Source organism: Cryptotermes secundus, unplaced genomic scaffold, assembly GCF_002891405.2.
Source record: "Cryptotermes secundus unplaced genomic scaffold, Csec_1.0 scaffold2069, whole genome shotgun sequence".
Taxonomy (NCBI): domain Eukaryota; kingdom Metazoa; phylum Arthropoda; class Insecta; order Blattodea; family Kalotermitidae; genus Cryptotermes; species Cryptotermes secundus.
This window is the reverse complement of record NW_019734999.1, coordinates 335,162-348,379: the sequence shown is the minus strand read 5'-3', so window position 1 is coordinate 348,379 and position 13,218 is coordinate 335,162. Positions and strand designations below refer to the sequence as shown.

Genomic DNA, 13,218 nt, shown 5'->3' with positions numbered 1-13,218 from the left:
AACGTAATNAACACCACATATACACGGTGCCAAACCCCAGAAGACTGCTTTCTTCCTAATTTACATTTGTCTGACGTCCTTATGTGTGGATTTGAAATTGCAGGTTGGTGGTGTTGATGTTGGTAGTAATTTTGTGTACATGCATACAAGAAGAAGAAAAAATAGAGGTCTCCTTTCCATTATGCGTTTTATTTATTATCTTTGTACCAAGATTACAAAGGAGTAAAAAGTGTTTCAACATAAATTTATCCTCGGATATTTACTATACTTTTAATTTAATTTCTTTGTACTACGAGGAGTTCTTAAGTTTAATAAGATTTGGACTTGGGACACGAGCTTAACTCACAAGAAAAGAAATAGAAAGACATCTCGCTCAGTAGCACTGCTGTGTTGTATTTTTGGGGGGTGTACAGTTCGAATCTTGTCCAGGATTTCGGCTGTCCTGACTGAGGATGTTCGTGGTTTTGCTCAGTCCCTATAGACGAAAGACGTAACAGTGTCTCGACATAGGCCACTACCCCTCCCTCCCACATCCGGTTATTCAACGGTATACAAACCTGGTTCCTGACGATGCCGGTAAACTACAAATAAATATGAAGAATGCTGCCTTCTGGGATGTTGCGCAGTGTAGACATAGTATAAAACAATGTTTCGGAGGAAAATTTCGCATCCATCTTCAGGGTAAAAAAAGAAAAAATCCACGAACGAGGAACCAGCTCGAGCAGGTGGCTGCGCAGAAGACGGCATTCTTCATAGTCACCGACGTGGAAACCTCAGCTCTTACCAACAAATAAATAAGATAATATCCCAAATTCAGGAATAGATCAATGAATAATATAGAGAGAGAAAAGAAAAATAATTCAAGCCAGATAGGCCCACGTCAGTTTATATATAATTCGTTTTACAGTGGAATGATTTTCATCAAAATGAAGCTGAAACAATGTTAACATCTTGTAAAAATACACGGTTGCTCCTTCCCGTATCCTTCCCAATCCATTCTGCATTATTCGACTCCATAATCTAGAGTCTGACGGCATCCTAAACCATCCCACAAAAGAGAGAACATTGGAAAGGCAGTCAATCATATTTGATCTTCATTTATTTTCACTTTATGCATTGCTCGGTATTTATAGGGTTAATCTGCAGGAATTGTTTCCGGGAGCACAACTGGACTCAAAGACAGTGAAAATGAACAAGTCTCCATTTACCTCCATAATGAAAATGAATTATAACTTCCCGTATGTTAATTAACCGAATAAATTTAAACAAGAACACAACAAAAGTCTATATTTAGCGCGTCTGGGTCATCATGTTTACTTGCGGACCAATTGCCTTCAACTGTTCACGGTGCCCGTGTCCAGACACCGGCTCATTATCGATCATCGCAAATGTCTCGATCGTCTCGATACTCAAAACAACAACCGACTGGCGTTAATTGTTTGTAGGTGTCATGTAAATATTTTAAAACTCTATTCTTACCTTCCCGAAAACACGGCCGCACCAAAACAACGACCAGACGGTGCAATGATTTTTTGTGAGGAAAAATCAGTTTGTTTTTAAAACAAAATTACTCCTACGGATAACTCTGTGGGTGTTGTGTCATGTTATTTAACGTTAAAATATTCGGTACACACCGTTACCGCCGTCACAGAAGGGGCTGATACTGACAAATGAGAATGGAACATGTTTATAAATAGTTCCACTCCATAACAACTTTGTTAAAGCGACCATGTTCTGAAATTAGCAGACAAATTGCTAAGGTCAACAATGACATTAGTGTCAACATATATGGATGCAGTTCTCTATTTATAGTTAAGGACGCCATCTTAAGTGCACAGATTACAAAATGTCGGATGATTACTAACGATGAATCGAAAGGATTTTGAAAGAAGCAGTCGTTATTCCAGAATTTTCATGGACGGACGTAGGAAAATCAAGGAAATTATGACTTAAGGCGGGTTTAGACGGTCTCTCTTCATACCTCATGAGGCGAGGAGGAGCATCGGGTACTGCATGGCCTTTTCTCTCTCTCTCCCCAAGAAAGAGAGGGAGAGGCAAAGTAACGCACGTATTTCCAGCCGGAAGTGGGTATCTCTCGCCTCTTCGCTTGCAAATACTGCACTTCCGTGCCATTCTTGCAGTGTAAAAAAGTATAACTACAACCGTAACAGACCATGGAGTTCCCATAGGGTTGTGAGACGTCGAGGCTCCCACACTTTGTCTAGAAAATCGGCTCACAGATGGCGATGAGGTTGTCAGCCTTACGCATTGGCTACCCTTTACACCCAGGAACATTCCTGGTACTCATTTCTGTTAGAGGCTGAGTCGACCCCAGGGCCATAGTGCGGCTGGAAGGATTAGGTCAATTGAAAAAAATCCAATGACCTCACCCGGATTCGATCCCGCGACCTTGTAGGATAGTGCCTCAACCAACTACGTTACCGCGTGCCCCATACATCTGGCATGAGTGTAATGAAATGAGTAATTAGCATCAAAGGTCGCTGGATTTTTCAGTTGACCTAATCCTTTCAGCCGCACTGTTGTCCTGTGGTCGTATTAGCCTCTGACACAAATCTTCCTAAGAGAAAAGGGCGGCCGACATCTAACGCTGACAACCGCACGGCCATCAACCTCACCACGAGCCTATTGTCTATATAATGTGGGAGTCACGACGGTTCACAATCCTGTGGACCTCCACGGTCTGTTGCAGGGATAGATTTAACAGCAGCAAGCAGTACTGTACTAAATGTCCCCTGGTAGTGAGAGTTTCTTCTGTCTGCGGGACACTGCAGAAGTTCAGCCTTCCCGTCGATGAATCCTAAACATTAGTGGAAGTTCCATTTGCCATTAAAATCCTTAAAGGCCGTCAGCCATTCTTCCTAAACAAAAAGTGAGGACAACATACATACAGCACGCCCTACGAGTCCTAAACAGAGTGACTAGTGAAAAGGGCAACGGCCGGGTAGACAGACGAACACAATGGGAACAAGAATAATAACTCAAAATCTCCTGCAGACTTTTTTTGGTGAAATTCTTTAAAAGCAGACAATTATTTAAAGCGTACTTCTTGCAGTGTGTCTATTTTGTTACGTCGCTTCAAAAATTAACTCCCTCAAAACTTTCGTCTTATTTCCTGCTTCCTTGTAGACATTTTTCAAGAAGCACTCAAGTTATGGTTCTGTCATCTAAACAGAAATAGGCATGCCCCTGGAGTCATGACTCATATATGAGGGAGAGTCAGTAAATAGGTTACAAATGGAAATATAGCTCAAAACATGTGATATTCGAACCTGGGAAAAACATGTATTTCTCGACATATCCTCCACCAATATTGATACACTTGTCTCATCGCTTTACCGGTGCTTCGAAACCCGCACCACAGAAGTTTTTTGACTGTTCTCTCAGTCACTTCCGCGCCTTTGTTTCATCATCTGCGACTTCCGAACGTTCTTCAGAGAATTTCTCGATCCAGTTGTGAACCACTTTACGCCACAAACACTTCCTACCGTAAACAGGAAACATTTCTTTTCTAATATTATTTGCATTAAGTCCTTCTGCCCACAAAAACGCACAAGAGAACGCCGGTCTTCGGTAGTATACGCCTCAATCACGGTCGTCATTTTGACTACTGAAACCAGCCTCTGAACATGCGAGTCTGCTACCTAGGTTGTCATGAAGCTGTACTATGCTGCTACCTAGTAATACAAATAGAAAACCTGTCACGTCTGTCACAGCTGTTTTACTTCCATTTGTGACGTATTTACTGACTGTCTCTCGTATTTCCCGAGATATGAAGTTTTGATTGCGTGTTGCATGTAATAGTGGTAAAGAAAAGGCGCAGCCTAAACCCGCCTTTATAGCTGGTCTCCGGGTCAGAGGGCTTATCTCGTCATTTGCGTGAGTCTCTCCTCATTGTCAGGCCTACAGCTTACCAGACATTACTAGGTGATCAAGCATGGCATGTAGCACGGACGGGGAGAACAAATTCGTACATAGTTTTTGGTAGGGAAACTGAAGATAGAGACCACTTTGGAGACCTTGGCATAAATGGAAGGATAACATTGAAACAGTTCATAAAGAGATAGGGTGGAAGATGTGGAGACGTCAGGATTTTTTCAAAAGTGAGGAACCAGAAAATTTACTCGAAAACTTAATTTTAAGCCATAAGCCGGAAGGTCGCGGGTTCAAGTCCCGATGAGGTCATTGGATTTATTTTCAGTTGGCGTAATCCTTCTATCAGCACTATAGTCCTGGGATCGACTCAGCCTCTAACAGAAATGAGTACCAGGAATTAATTAAATATTTTTCCTGGGGGGGGGGTTAAAGGCGGCCGGTGCGTAAGGCTGACAAACTCACCGCCATCTTTGAGCCGATTGTCTAGATAATGTGGGACCCTCAACATCTCACAACCCTATGAGCCTCCACGGAATGTTACAGGGATAACTTTACTTTTAATTTTTAAGGGTAATTTTACTGATCATTCTCGGGCATCCAAGGTAGAACACATTTTTAGAAACAAATTTAATTACTGGCATTAATAATTGATAGATTTTCTTCATGTTTCTTTATTTCTATTTTTCAAAACTCCTTAATGGCAGAAGATGCTTGGCTTTCCATTCTGAAGGCGCCTCTTATGGAACAGATTATATGAAATTACTCTATAATGGTGTCATCTTTGGAGAACTGTTAATACCTAATTTTGTTGTGAATTTAGAGTGTTTTGCCACGAAATACGGCACAATAAAAAACTGGATAGGTTTGCCATACAGACTACAGAATTTGGACGAAATTTTTCGCTGTCTGGTGTTGGCTATATATCAAAAAGTTACCCATAACAACTGGCGCCAGCTGTCCGCATTGTTCCAGTACTACATGTTCGACAGAGACATCTGTTATCTACTGCTGCATATTTGTTAGTGTCCTTTCTTAACTTGCGTGATGCTGAAAGACGCAAACTGCACTCATTTCGTTCGCAAGAAGGCTTCTTATATCTGACTTCATGTATTTCAGAGCTCAAGATAATCCAATGTTGTGCTTTCTTGTGGATGTATTTATGCAGATAACTACAGTTCTTCATTAGTTGGGGTAGATACATAAATTGAGAGCAAAATTATATTTTATGGAAATTAATTACGCCTCGAACTGTTGAAATGTTAATAGGCTCCACATGTTAACATGGTCAAACCCTTTCATGGGGTTGACCCATGGTCAAATCCCGTGACAAACATATTTCTGGTGACAATAGCTTTACATCCCTGTTAAACCCTATCTAATTAGAATTACAGATTTAATTTTAAACGTATTTCTATACGCTGTGATTGACTTATATTTGCAAAATGCATGGGAAAATGTCATTACAGTGTAAAATATATTTCTGTTGATGGGTCTGTGAACAGTGTATATGTTTATTTAGGCTTATTTAACGACACTGTCTGAGGAATTCGCACTGTGCGTCAAATCACAGTTTGATTATTGAATAATGAATTTTAAAAGACGTGGAAATATTTGCTATCTAATTTGAAGCATTTTCCTGAAGAAACTGAGGAAAAGTACGAAAAACAGTCGCGATAGACGAGCTGTGGGTCTGAATTTGAATACAGCTCCCCCCCACAAGTCGAACTATCAATCCGGAAAATGGTTGTTTTAATTTGGGGGTTACTTTGGAACACTTTAGCATCTACTCTATATAGCGTCGAATGGTAAGGATGAATGTTGACTTAGGATTTGGAAAGAAGGGGTTACGACCCAATCGACGAAATATTAGAGGATTTTCCAAGAAGGACTGAGGAAAATCGCGAAAAACCTTCGTCATGATAACCGATATCGCGGCCCAAATTCGAACCGAGTACCTCCCGAATAGAAATACAGAGCGTTACCGTTATACCAGTCCGTTCGGTGGTTGCTAATGTCGTTATAAATAAATAAACAGTAATTTATTTCGCATTGCGTTGGACTGGAGAACGAGTACGTTATTTCACATAAGACTCCACGCCCTCGGTATCTGCATGATTTAATCATTTGCATGCCGCGTGACAACTAATTGGACTCACCTGTGTCGTATGCATTCCAACTTCATTTCTCTGTGTCCAGTGCCTGAGTATCGATGGCTTTGCTCTTGATGTCACTATCCGAGTAGATGACAACTGAAGGCCATAACCGGCGACTCGCATCCCCAGTCTGGACGCGCCGTTACTGGCCAACATGACTTATGTAACACGTTTCTTGCGCGAGGAGCAACTTAACAGGACATCTTACTTATTATATAGGTCTCACCCACCCACACTTGAGGCCCATTTCCGCATATCTTACGTTGTTCTGCAAAACTGCACAGTTCCCGCGCACGCGCCCCCACTTCTGGCGCAGGAAATGAGAAATAAACGTTAGCAGCATGGAGGAACGGCGCATGTGTGGAAGCGGTAGGTGATCAATTGATTGAGACTAGAGAACACTGAACATTTCGTGTATGACTGTCCCAGAACGAACCCATGGGTCGAATAGCATACGGGCTGAACAAGATGCTCCTTGCTTACGGCTGTAGATGCAGATCTGAACAGACTTGACTGTTCTTTTTCCCGTACCCAGAGGGAAATACTCCAAGACACTTTTGGGGGACCTTATCTAATAACGGTGTTAAGTATCTCAGACTGTATAACGTCGAATTTTATATATTCGATGAATAATTAATTGGAAAGAATTTCGAAGGAAAAGTTGTGGCCGAACAAAGGTACTATTATCACATTTGACTGAAGAGACTAAGGAAAACCATTAAAACTTCTGTTAATATAGCTGATTTACTGGCACAGAATTGCGCGTCTCACTAATATAGGTCTAGAATATTATTCTGTTAGGAATATGTATTGATATGCCGCATGTAAGAGTTTAGGGTGCCGGTCACGGTAGCCGAGCGGTCTAAGGCATGAACTGTCTTCGCTCGCTCGCAAGCCGGGATCGTGTGTTCGAATCTCACTCAGGGCGTGGATGTTTAGTTTGTGTATGTGCGTTTTTCTGTGTTTGTGTACAGGTAGAGAGGCCTTGCGACGAGCTGATCACCCGCCCAAGGTGTCCTACCGAATGTGTAAGATCTAGGAAGACCGAAGTGAACGGAGAAGTTCATGGAGGTAGGCCTAGGCTCACTGGGGCTGTAGTGCCAAGGGGAAGGGTTGAGGGCATTTTTTAATTAAGCACAAGGATAACATTATCTTCTGCTCGTGTAACAATTCAACATTAACTGGCAACAAGTCAACTCAAATTATTTGGAACTTTTGCGATAACATCATTTTCCATTTCCATGACATCCAAACCGGCTCTGGGACCCACCCAGCCTCCTATTTAATGTGCACTGGGGGTAGTTTCCCGGAGTTAAAACGGCAGGGGCATGAAACTGATCACTCACCTCCATCTAGGGCCAAGGTTAAAAATGGTAGAGCTGTATCTCCACTGCATGTTTTCATTTTTATATTGGTTCGAAAGCCATTTGGTAGGGACAGACGGGCAATTGATATTATGGGGCTATTGTTCCTTGGAACTTAGACAGAAGCCAGGGAACTTCGTGAATAATGAACTAGAAAGGACGTGGAAGGAACTAGTCATGGTTTAATTTGAGGAACTATCCTGACCGAAATTCAAACCAGGCAATTTCAAATATGACCCAGAATCTTCACCCCTTGAGCCAACTTGCTTGGTTTTATAACCATTCATTATAATTGGGCACATTAATTATAATGTTTCACTGAGACTACTAAATTGTACGCTCGCTGCGTCATAAGTTTGGATTATGGAGATATTGAGAACGCGACACAGGCTCATTCTTGCTGTGTGAACAGGATGTAGCCACCACAGCTTTTGCTAGAAATGTTAGCTGCCCTAACATGATTGTACAGCTTCGCTAACCTGATATTTGACATCTAAGGCAAGCAATAAACCAAAAGCAAGTTGGTCCAATACCCACATTAAGCTTATTATTAGGCTGCGCCATAGCTCAAGCGGTTAGTCGCTGAGTTCCCACCGCGGCGGCCCGGGTTCGATCCCGGGTCTGGTCAAGTGGGATTTGTGGTGGACAAAGTGGCGCTTGGGCAGGTTTTCTCCGAGTACTTCGGTTTCCCCTGCCAATCTTCATTCCACCAATTGCTCCACAATCACCCTCACCTATCATCTGGGGCTGGTACAATAGGCCAGAAGTGGCCACAGTACAAGGGACTGAGTCCCACCCCAATAGGAATAAAAAAAAGTTACTAACAACAGAGGGCCTAAACGGCTGTAGTTTCTTTGGGTTAAAGCATTTGGTATGCATAACATCCACTGGGTTAAGCAGCGGACTCTTTCAAAATAACGAGACGTTGCCAGATTATGCACTGTATTACTGTTGATATCTCCTTACAGACTGTTACAGCAGCTTCATACATTGGTACATTTCCTACTGTTACATCACAACTTTAGATTCGATCAAAATAAGAACTTTGGTATGCTTGCATTATTAAATAATTACACTTAATTAAAAAGTTACATAAATACATCATAACACAAATTTGTAATAAGGTTTGTGATCTTCACAGATGTGAAACTGTGTAGCCTTAAAGGTGGATGACAACAAGGGGGGGGACATAGTACAGTAAACCCACACTAAACCAGATCAATTTGTTGGGGGGGAAGTCATCTGGAATAATGAAGCAAAAGATAGCCATAAAAAACTTAGAAAATAAATAAATGGAAAATTTAATAACATATGTAGTGCTGATGAAAATAAATAAAAAAATATCACTGCAGCAATTTATTGCTTTGTCAGAAGCTGAAATCCAGGGCCTCTTTCATCCAGTTCAAGCCAATTTTGGATATTTTCTTGCGAGGTTTCAGTCTCTCCAGCTGCCCTTAACATGGTCTGAAAGTCCTCTTTCTCCAATATCATGTGTCTTTTAAAGTATGTACTCAAACATGAACAGAATTTTTCATGTTTTGATCCCGATTAACTAACTGTAACTGGTTTAGCGAGGGTTTACTGTTATCTCAAACTGAAGACTGAGGCAGCATGTTCCTCCAGAAGGTTGGTGGCCACCTTCAGGTTTATGCCGGCAAAAACCAGAAGACCACATGCTGAACACTTGCTGAAGTGAAGTCTTGAAAACTTACATACCTTGAAAATATTAGTCAAGAGATGCAAACTAAAATATTATAAACAGTACCATCTTCTAGAATGCAATGCCATTTAGTCTGGTGCTTCACCAGTGTTTCACAGGAACATTTTCAAGCTCGAAGAATAAGCCAAGAAAGTAACCAGCGAGAACAAGGCAGGAAGCAGAATTTGCATGACTCTTTGACTCTGAAGATGGAGGCAGTATTTTTCTTTCTCCATATGTCAGTAATTTCTACCAGGCTACATGGCATCATATCCCAGAAGTTGGTATTTTTCATGGTCACTGCTGCATGAACCTCAAATCCAGCAGTCCAATATTTTCCACAAAACATGAGCAACACACTTGAAATACACAAATTCTACAGAATTTGACGTCTGTCTGGTTATTTATTTATTTACAAATTTGTATCTCAAACTACAAAGGTAAAGTTGTCCCTGTGCTTAATTAACTAAGCTCTATGGCATGAAGAAGTATGGGAGAGTGGGTGTATAGATCCATGTATTCTTGACTTCAGCATTAGTTGGAGGTGAGTGGTCAGCTTCACACCCCTGCCGCTTTACCACCAGAAAAAGAGGATAGGAGGTTGGGTAAGCTCCAGAACCAGTCTGGACAACATGGACAGGAAAAAAATTTGGCCCCTAGCAAGACTTAAACTCTGATCACTCAGCCTTCCAGTCCGTAGCCGATCATTATACCGACTGCGCTAACCTGCCTCTATAAACAAATGCCAAGCAGGATGCGGTGTTCCCAAGTGGTCATCCAAGTACTAACCACATCCAATGTTGCTTAACTTCAGATGAGAACCGGTGTTTTTTTTTTCAATTTCCCTGGGGGTAAAGCGGCCATGGCAAGAAGCTGACCATTCACTTCCATCTAGCGCCAAGGTCAAGAATGTTGGAACTATACCTCTGCTCCCCCATGTCTTCATTACATAGTGCTTAATTAATTAAGCACAGGGACAACTACATGTTATTGTACGTATATTATAAACATGGAAAGATACAAGGACTTCCTCATTTTAAACAAATTTCATTTAGCCAATACACAAACAAAATTGTACAAAAGAAAGCTGTAACTTCTTTCGGGATAATTTAACTATGTTTGACAATGTAGGAAAGATATCTCATCTTGAAGCTTCACGCAATCCTTGGGGTAGTGTGGCATATTTTTTTTTTCTTGGCACTACAGCCCAAGTGGGCTTAGGCCTACCTCCATGAACTTCTCCGTTCACTTTGGTTTTTCTAGATCTTACACATTCAGTAGGACTCCTTGCACGGGTGATCAGCTCGTGGCAAGGCCTCCACCTGTACACAGACACAGAAAAATGCGCACACACAAACTAAACATCCATGCCCTGAGTGGGATTCGAACCCACGATCCCGGTTTCCAAGCGAGCGAAGACAGTACATGCCTTAGACCGCTCGGCTACAGTGGCCGGCAGTGTGGCATATAACAAGGTAAATCAGATATCCCGTCTGTTCAACATGGTAAACAAAAGGGGATTTTAAAATAACATAAATGATGCAATGAACCGGAAGAGTGTAGAAATTGATTAATACAAATTAACATCACTAGAGAAAATAATAAATCAATGACAGAAACAAATTTAAGAATTGGCAGTGGAAGGGAGAGCAGATAGTGCTGCTGCTAGTTTAGAAGTTGATAATGGTGATTATTATGCCAATATTACTAACATATGGGTGCTAACTGGGGTCCTGGTGTAACAAAGTATAATTTGGATTTTACAAAACATGGAAGTTCTTGTCTTATGAGATCATGTGCCAACAGCAAAAATCCACCACAGTCACAAGTTAAACTTCTAACCCTACAAGCAAAAGTCTCACTCACTTAGTGTATTATGCCTTAAATATGTGTGTTTTACCAACACGTTCAGCAGAATTAAATCTGTATCATATTTAGAACTTACAAAACTATTTACTCTAGAAATTTACAGACAAAAGAAAGAATTTCTCTGCATACTCCGCAACACAATTATATTGAAACACAAATGCACCCCCATTCACACACTATAATACACTCATCTTAAAACAGACTTAAAATATATATAAATTATACTTTTTGTTGTCATTATTATTATTTGTAGGTGTAAGGCAGCGTCTACACGAGCGCACAAAATTCATCCGTTGTAACGAATGTACTTTGCTGAGAACACCACACAGTTGCAGAATGCGGTGCGTAGTTCTTTGTCTGCAATGGAGCCAAAAGAAAGCATAACATTAAGTGGCCTCCATAGTCTAGGGGTAACGTTCCCACCTCATGACTCAAGGTACACGGGTTCAAACCAGGCGGAGGTCGTGGAATTTTTAAGGGCGGAAAAATTCAGGGAACAAGTCCTCCAGGAGGGGCTTTAAGCCGTGGGTCCCGTGTCATAGCTTTATGGCACATAAAAGAACCTCATGTCTCAAGGAGACCTCTGAGCCAAATTGTAAGGACATTTCCTGCCCAACAATAGTCTCTAACGCCTCTGGTAGATGGGGGAAGCATCTAGATACCGCTGAGCCAGTAGAGGCCAAACTCGCTGGCTGAGTCGGGACTGATGGGACGCACCAGTACCGATAGGGTATAGAGACTGGTAGAATATCACAGGGGGACGTACAATAGAACAAACTGGTCGCGGTGCATGGGGAAACGCACCCCACCCAATAATAATAATAATAATAATAATAATAAGCATAGCATTCGCCTCTCATTTCTTTCTACAACGGACATCACAACATTCATTACAACGGACGCATTCCGTGTGCTCGTGTAGACACTGCCTAATACCACATAAAGTGCACCACAATCATGTCATGAAATGTGATTATATGTTTCTTACTGAAACACAACAAAATGTCTGGCAGTGCTCAAAATGGAAGAAAACAATTACACTATGACAGATACGTAATTAATCAATAGGATCTGCTTAGATTCTTTGGCTTTTTCTTCAGGTTGAAAAAATTCTGACCAAATCCTGAACCAAATAAAACCTAAGTACTCAAAACAGAACAGGACAAATTTTGTGCAGGATACAGAACAAAACTCAGGAATTTAAAATCATATCTTCTCATACATAGCATCTAGGACAAGTGATGGGAATATTTATGGGGATCTTCTGGGATGCAGTATTGTGTCCCTGGCAATCCAGTTCCTAGTGAAATTGCTAAGACCAATCTATCCTGGCTTCTACTGCACTACTACAAGAACAAATACCATGAACTCCCAGTTATCTGGTATCCACACATTCAGAATTCTCATCCAACTGGCAAAAATTTCAAACTTATTCAGAAACAAATTTGTGATGCACATATGTTCACCCATCATGCAGCATTTCTACCAGCCACCACAAGCAGAACCACATGTCATCCTCCCTTGGGCAGGTGCCATTACATTAGAGGCTAGCTGTTAGCGTACCCGTACCCGTATCCGCCTGAAATCTTTCACCCATCAATCAGCTCTGTCACCTCAGAAAAACCCCCACAAAAGAACTAAAGCGAAAATGTGTTTTGTTTTGTATTTCGTTTGTGTAACAGTTTTCTCATACAACGAGCAGATTCATGTAACTGGCATGCACCATTTCCTGTACGTCCCTAATAGCCGGGTACATACTGTACATACTGTCTTCATAATGAGTGCATTACATAACTTACTGTCTTGCACTAGATTCTGTGCACAATGGCAGTTTTATGCATCAGCATTTAAATAAACCGTAACAATTCAACAGGCAAAAGGGCAGAACTAAACAATACAAGGTATAAAAACATACTGTGACTTTTTGGGATGCTCCCCATGTTTTGTCTTCTTCAGGGCTGGAAATGGGGGGGCAGGTATTGCTAGACACCATCAGCTTGCTCCAGTGCTTCTTATTTATGAAGTTACTTCTGGTGTATAGACTGTTCCTGAGACATGTAGCAACAATGCCCCATAGACAATTACAGGAAGCAGACGGACTGTTATCGGAACAGAGATATCAGTGGACGCAGTGTCCCATTCCTTTGCTCTTCAAGGATATAGTTAAGATATATGCCTTTCTCCACTTTTTTTTCCTTGGCACTACAGCCCCAGTGGGCCTAGGCCTACCTCCATGAAC

General features: G+C 41.4%; 1 protein-coding gene across 3 annotated transcripts in view; it reads right to left on the bottom strand.

Moving 5' to 3' along the window:
• LOC111869206 (glutaminase kidney isoform, mitochondrial) overlaps positions 1-6,344 on the bottom strand; it is a 32,832-nt gene extending 26,488 nt beyond the window's left edge. For all 3 annotated transcript variants that reach the window (XM_023860514.2, XM_023860515.2, XM_033753333.1), the window contains exon 1: positions 6,051-6,344. In XM_023860514.2, coding sequence (XP_023716282.1) covers positions 6,051-6,203 — 153 coding nt within the window. In that variant the 5' untranslated portion in view covers positions 6,204-6,344. The remainder of the gene's footprint in view (positions 1-6,050) is intronic.
• Between the last annotated feature and the right edge of the window lie 6,874 nt (positions 6,345-13,218).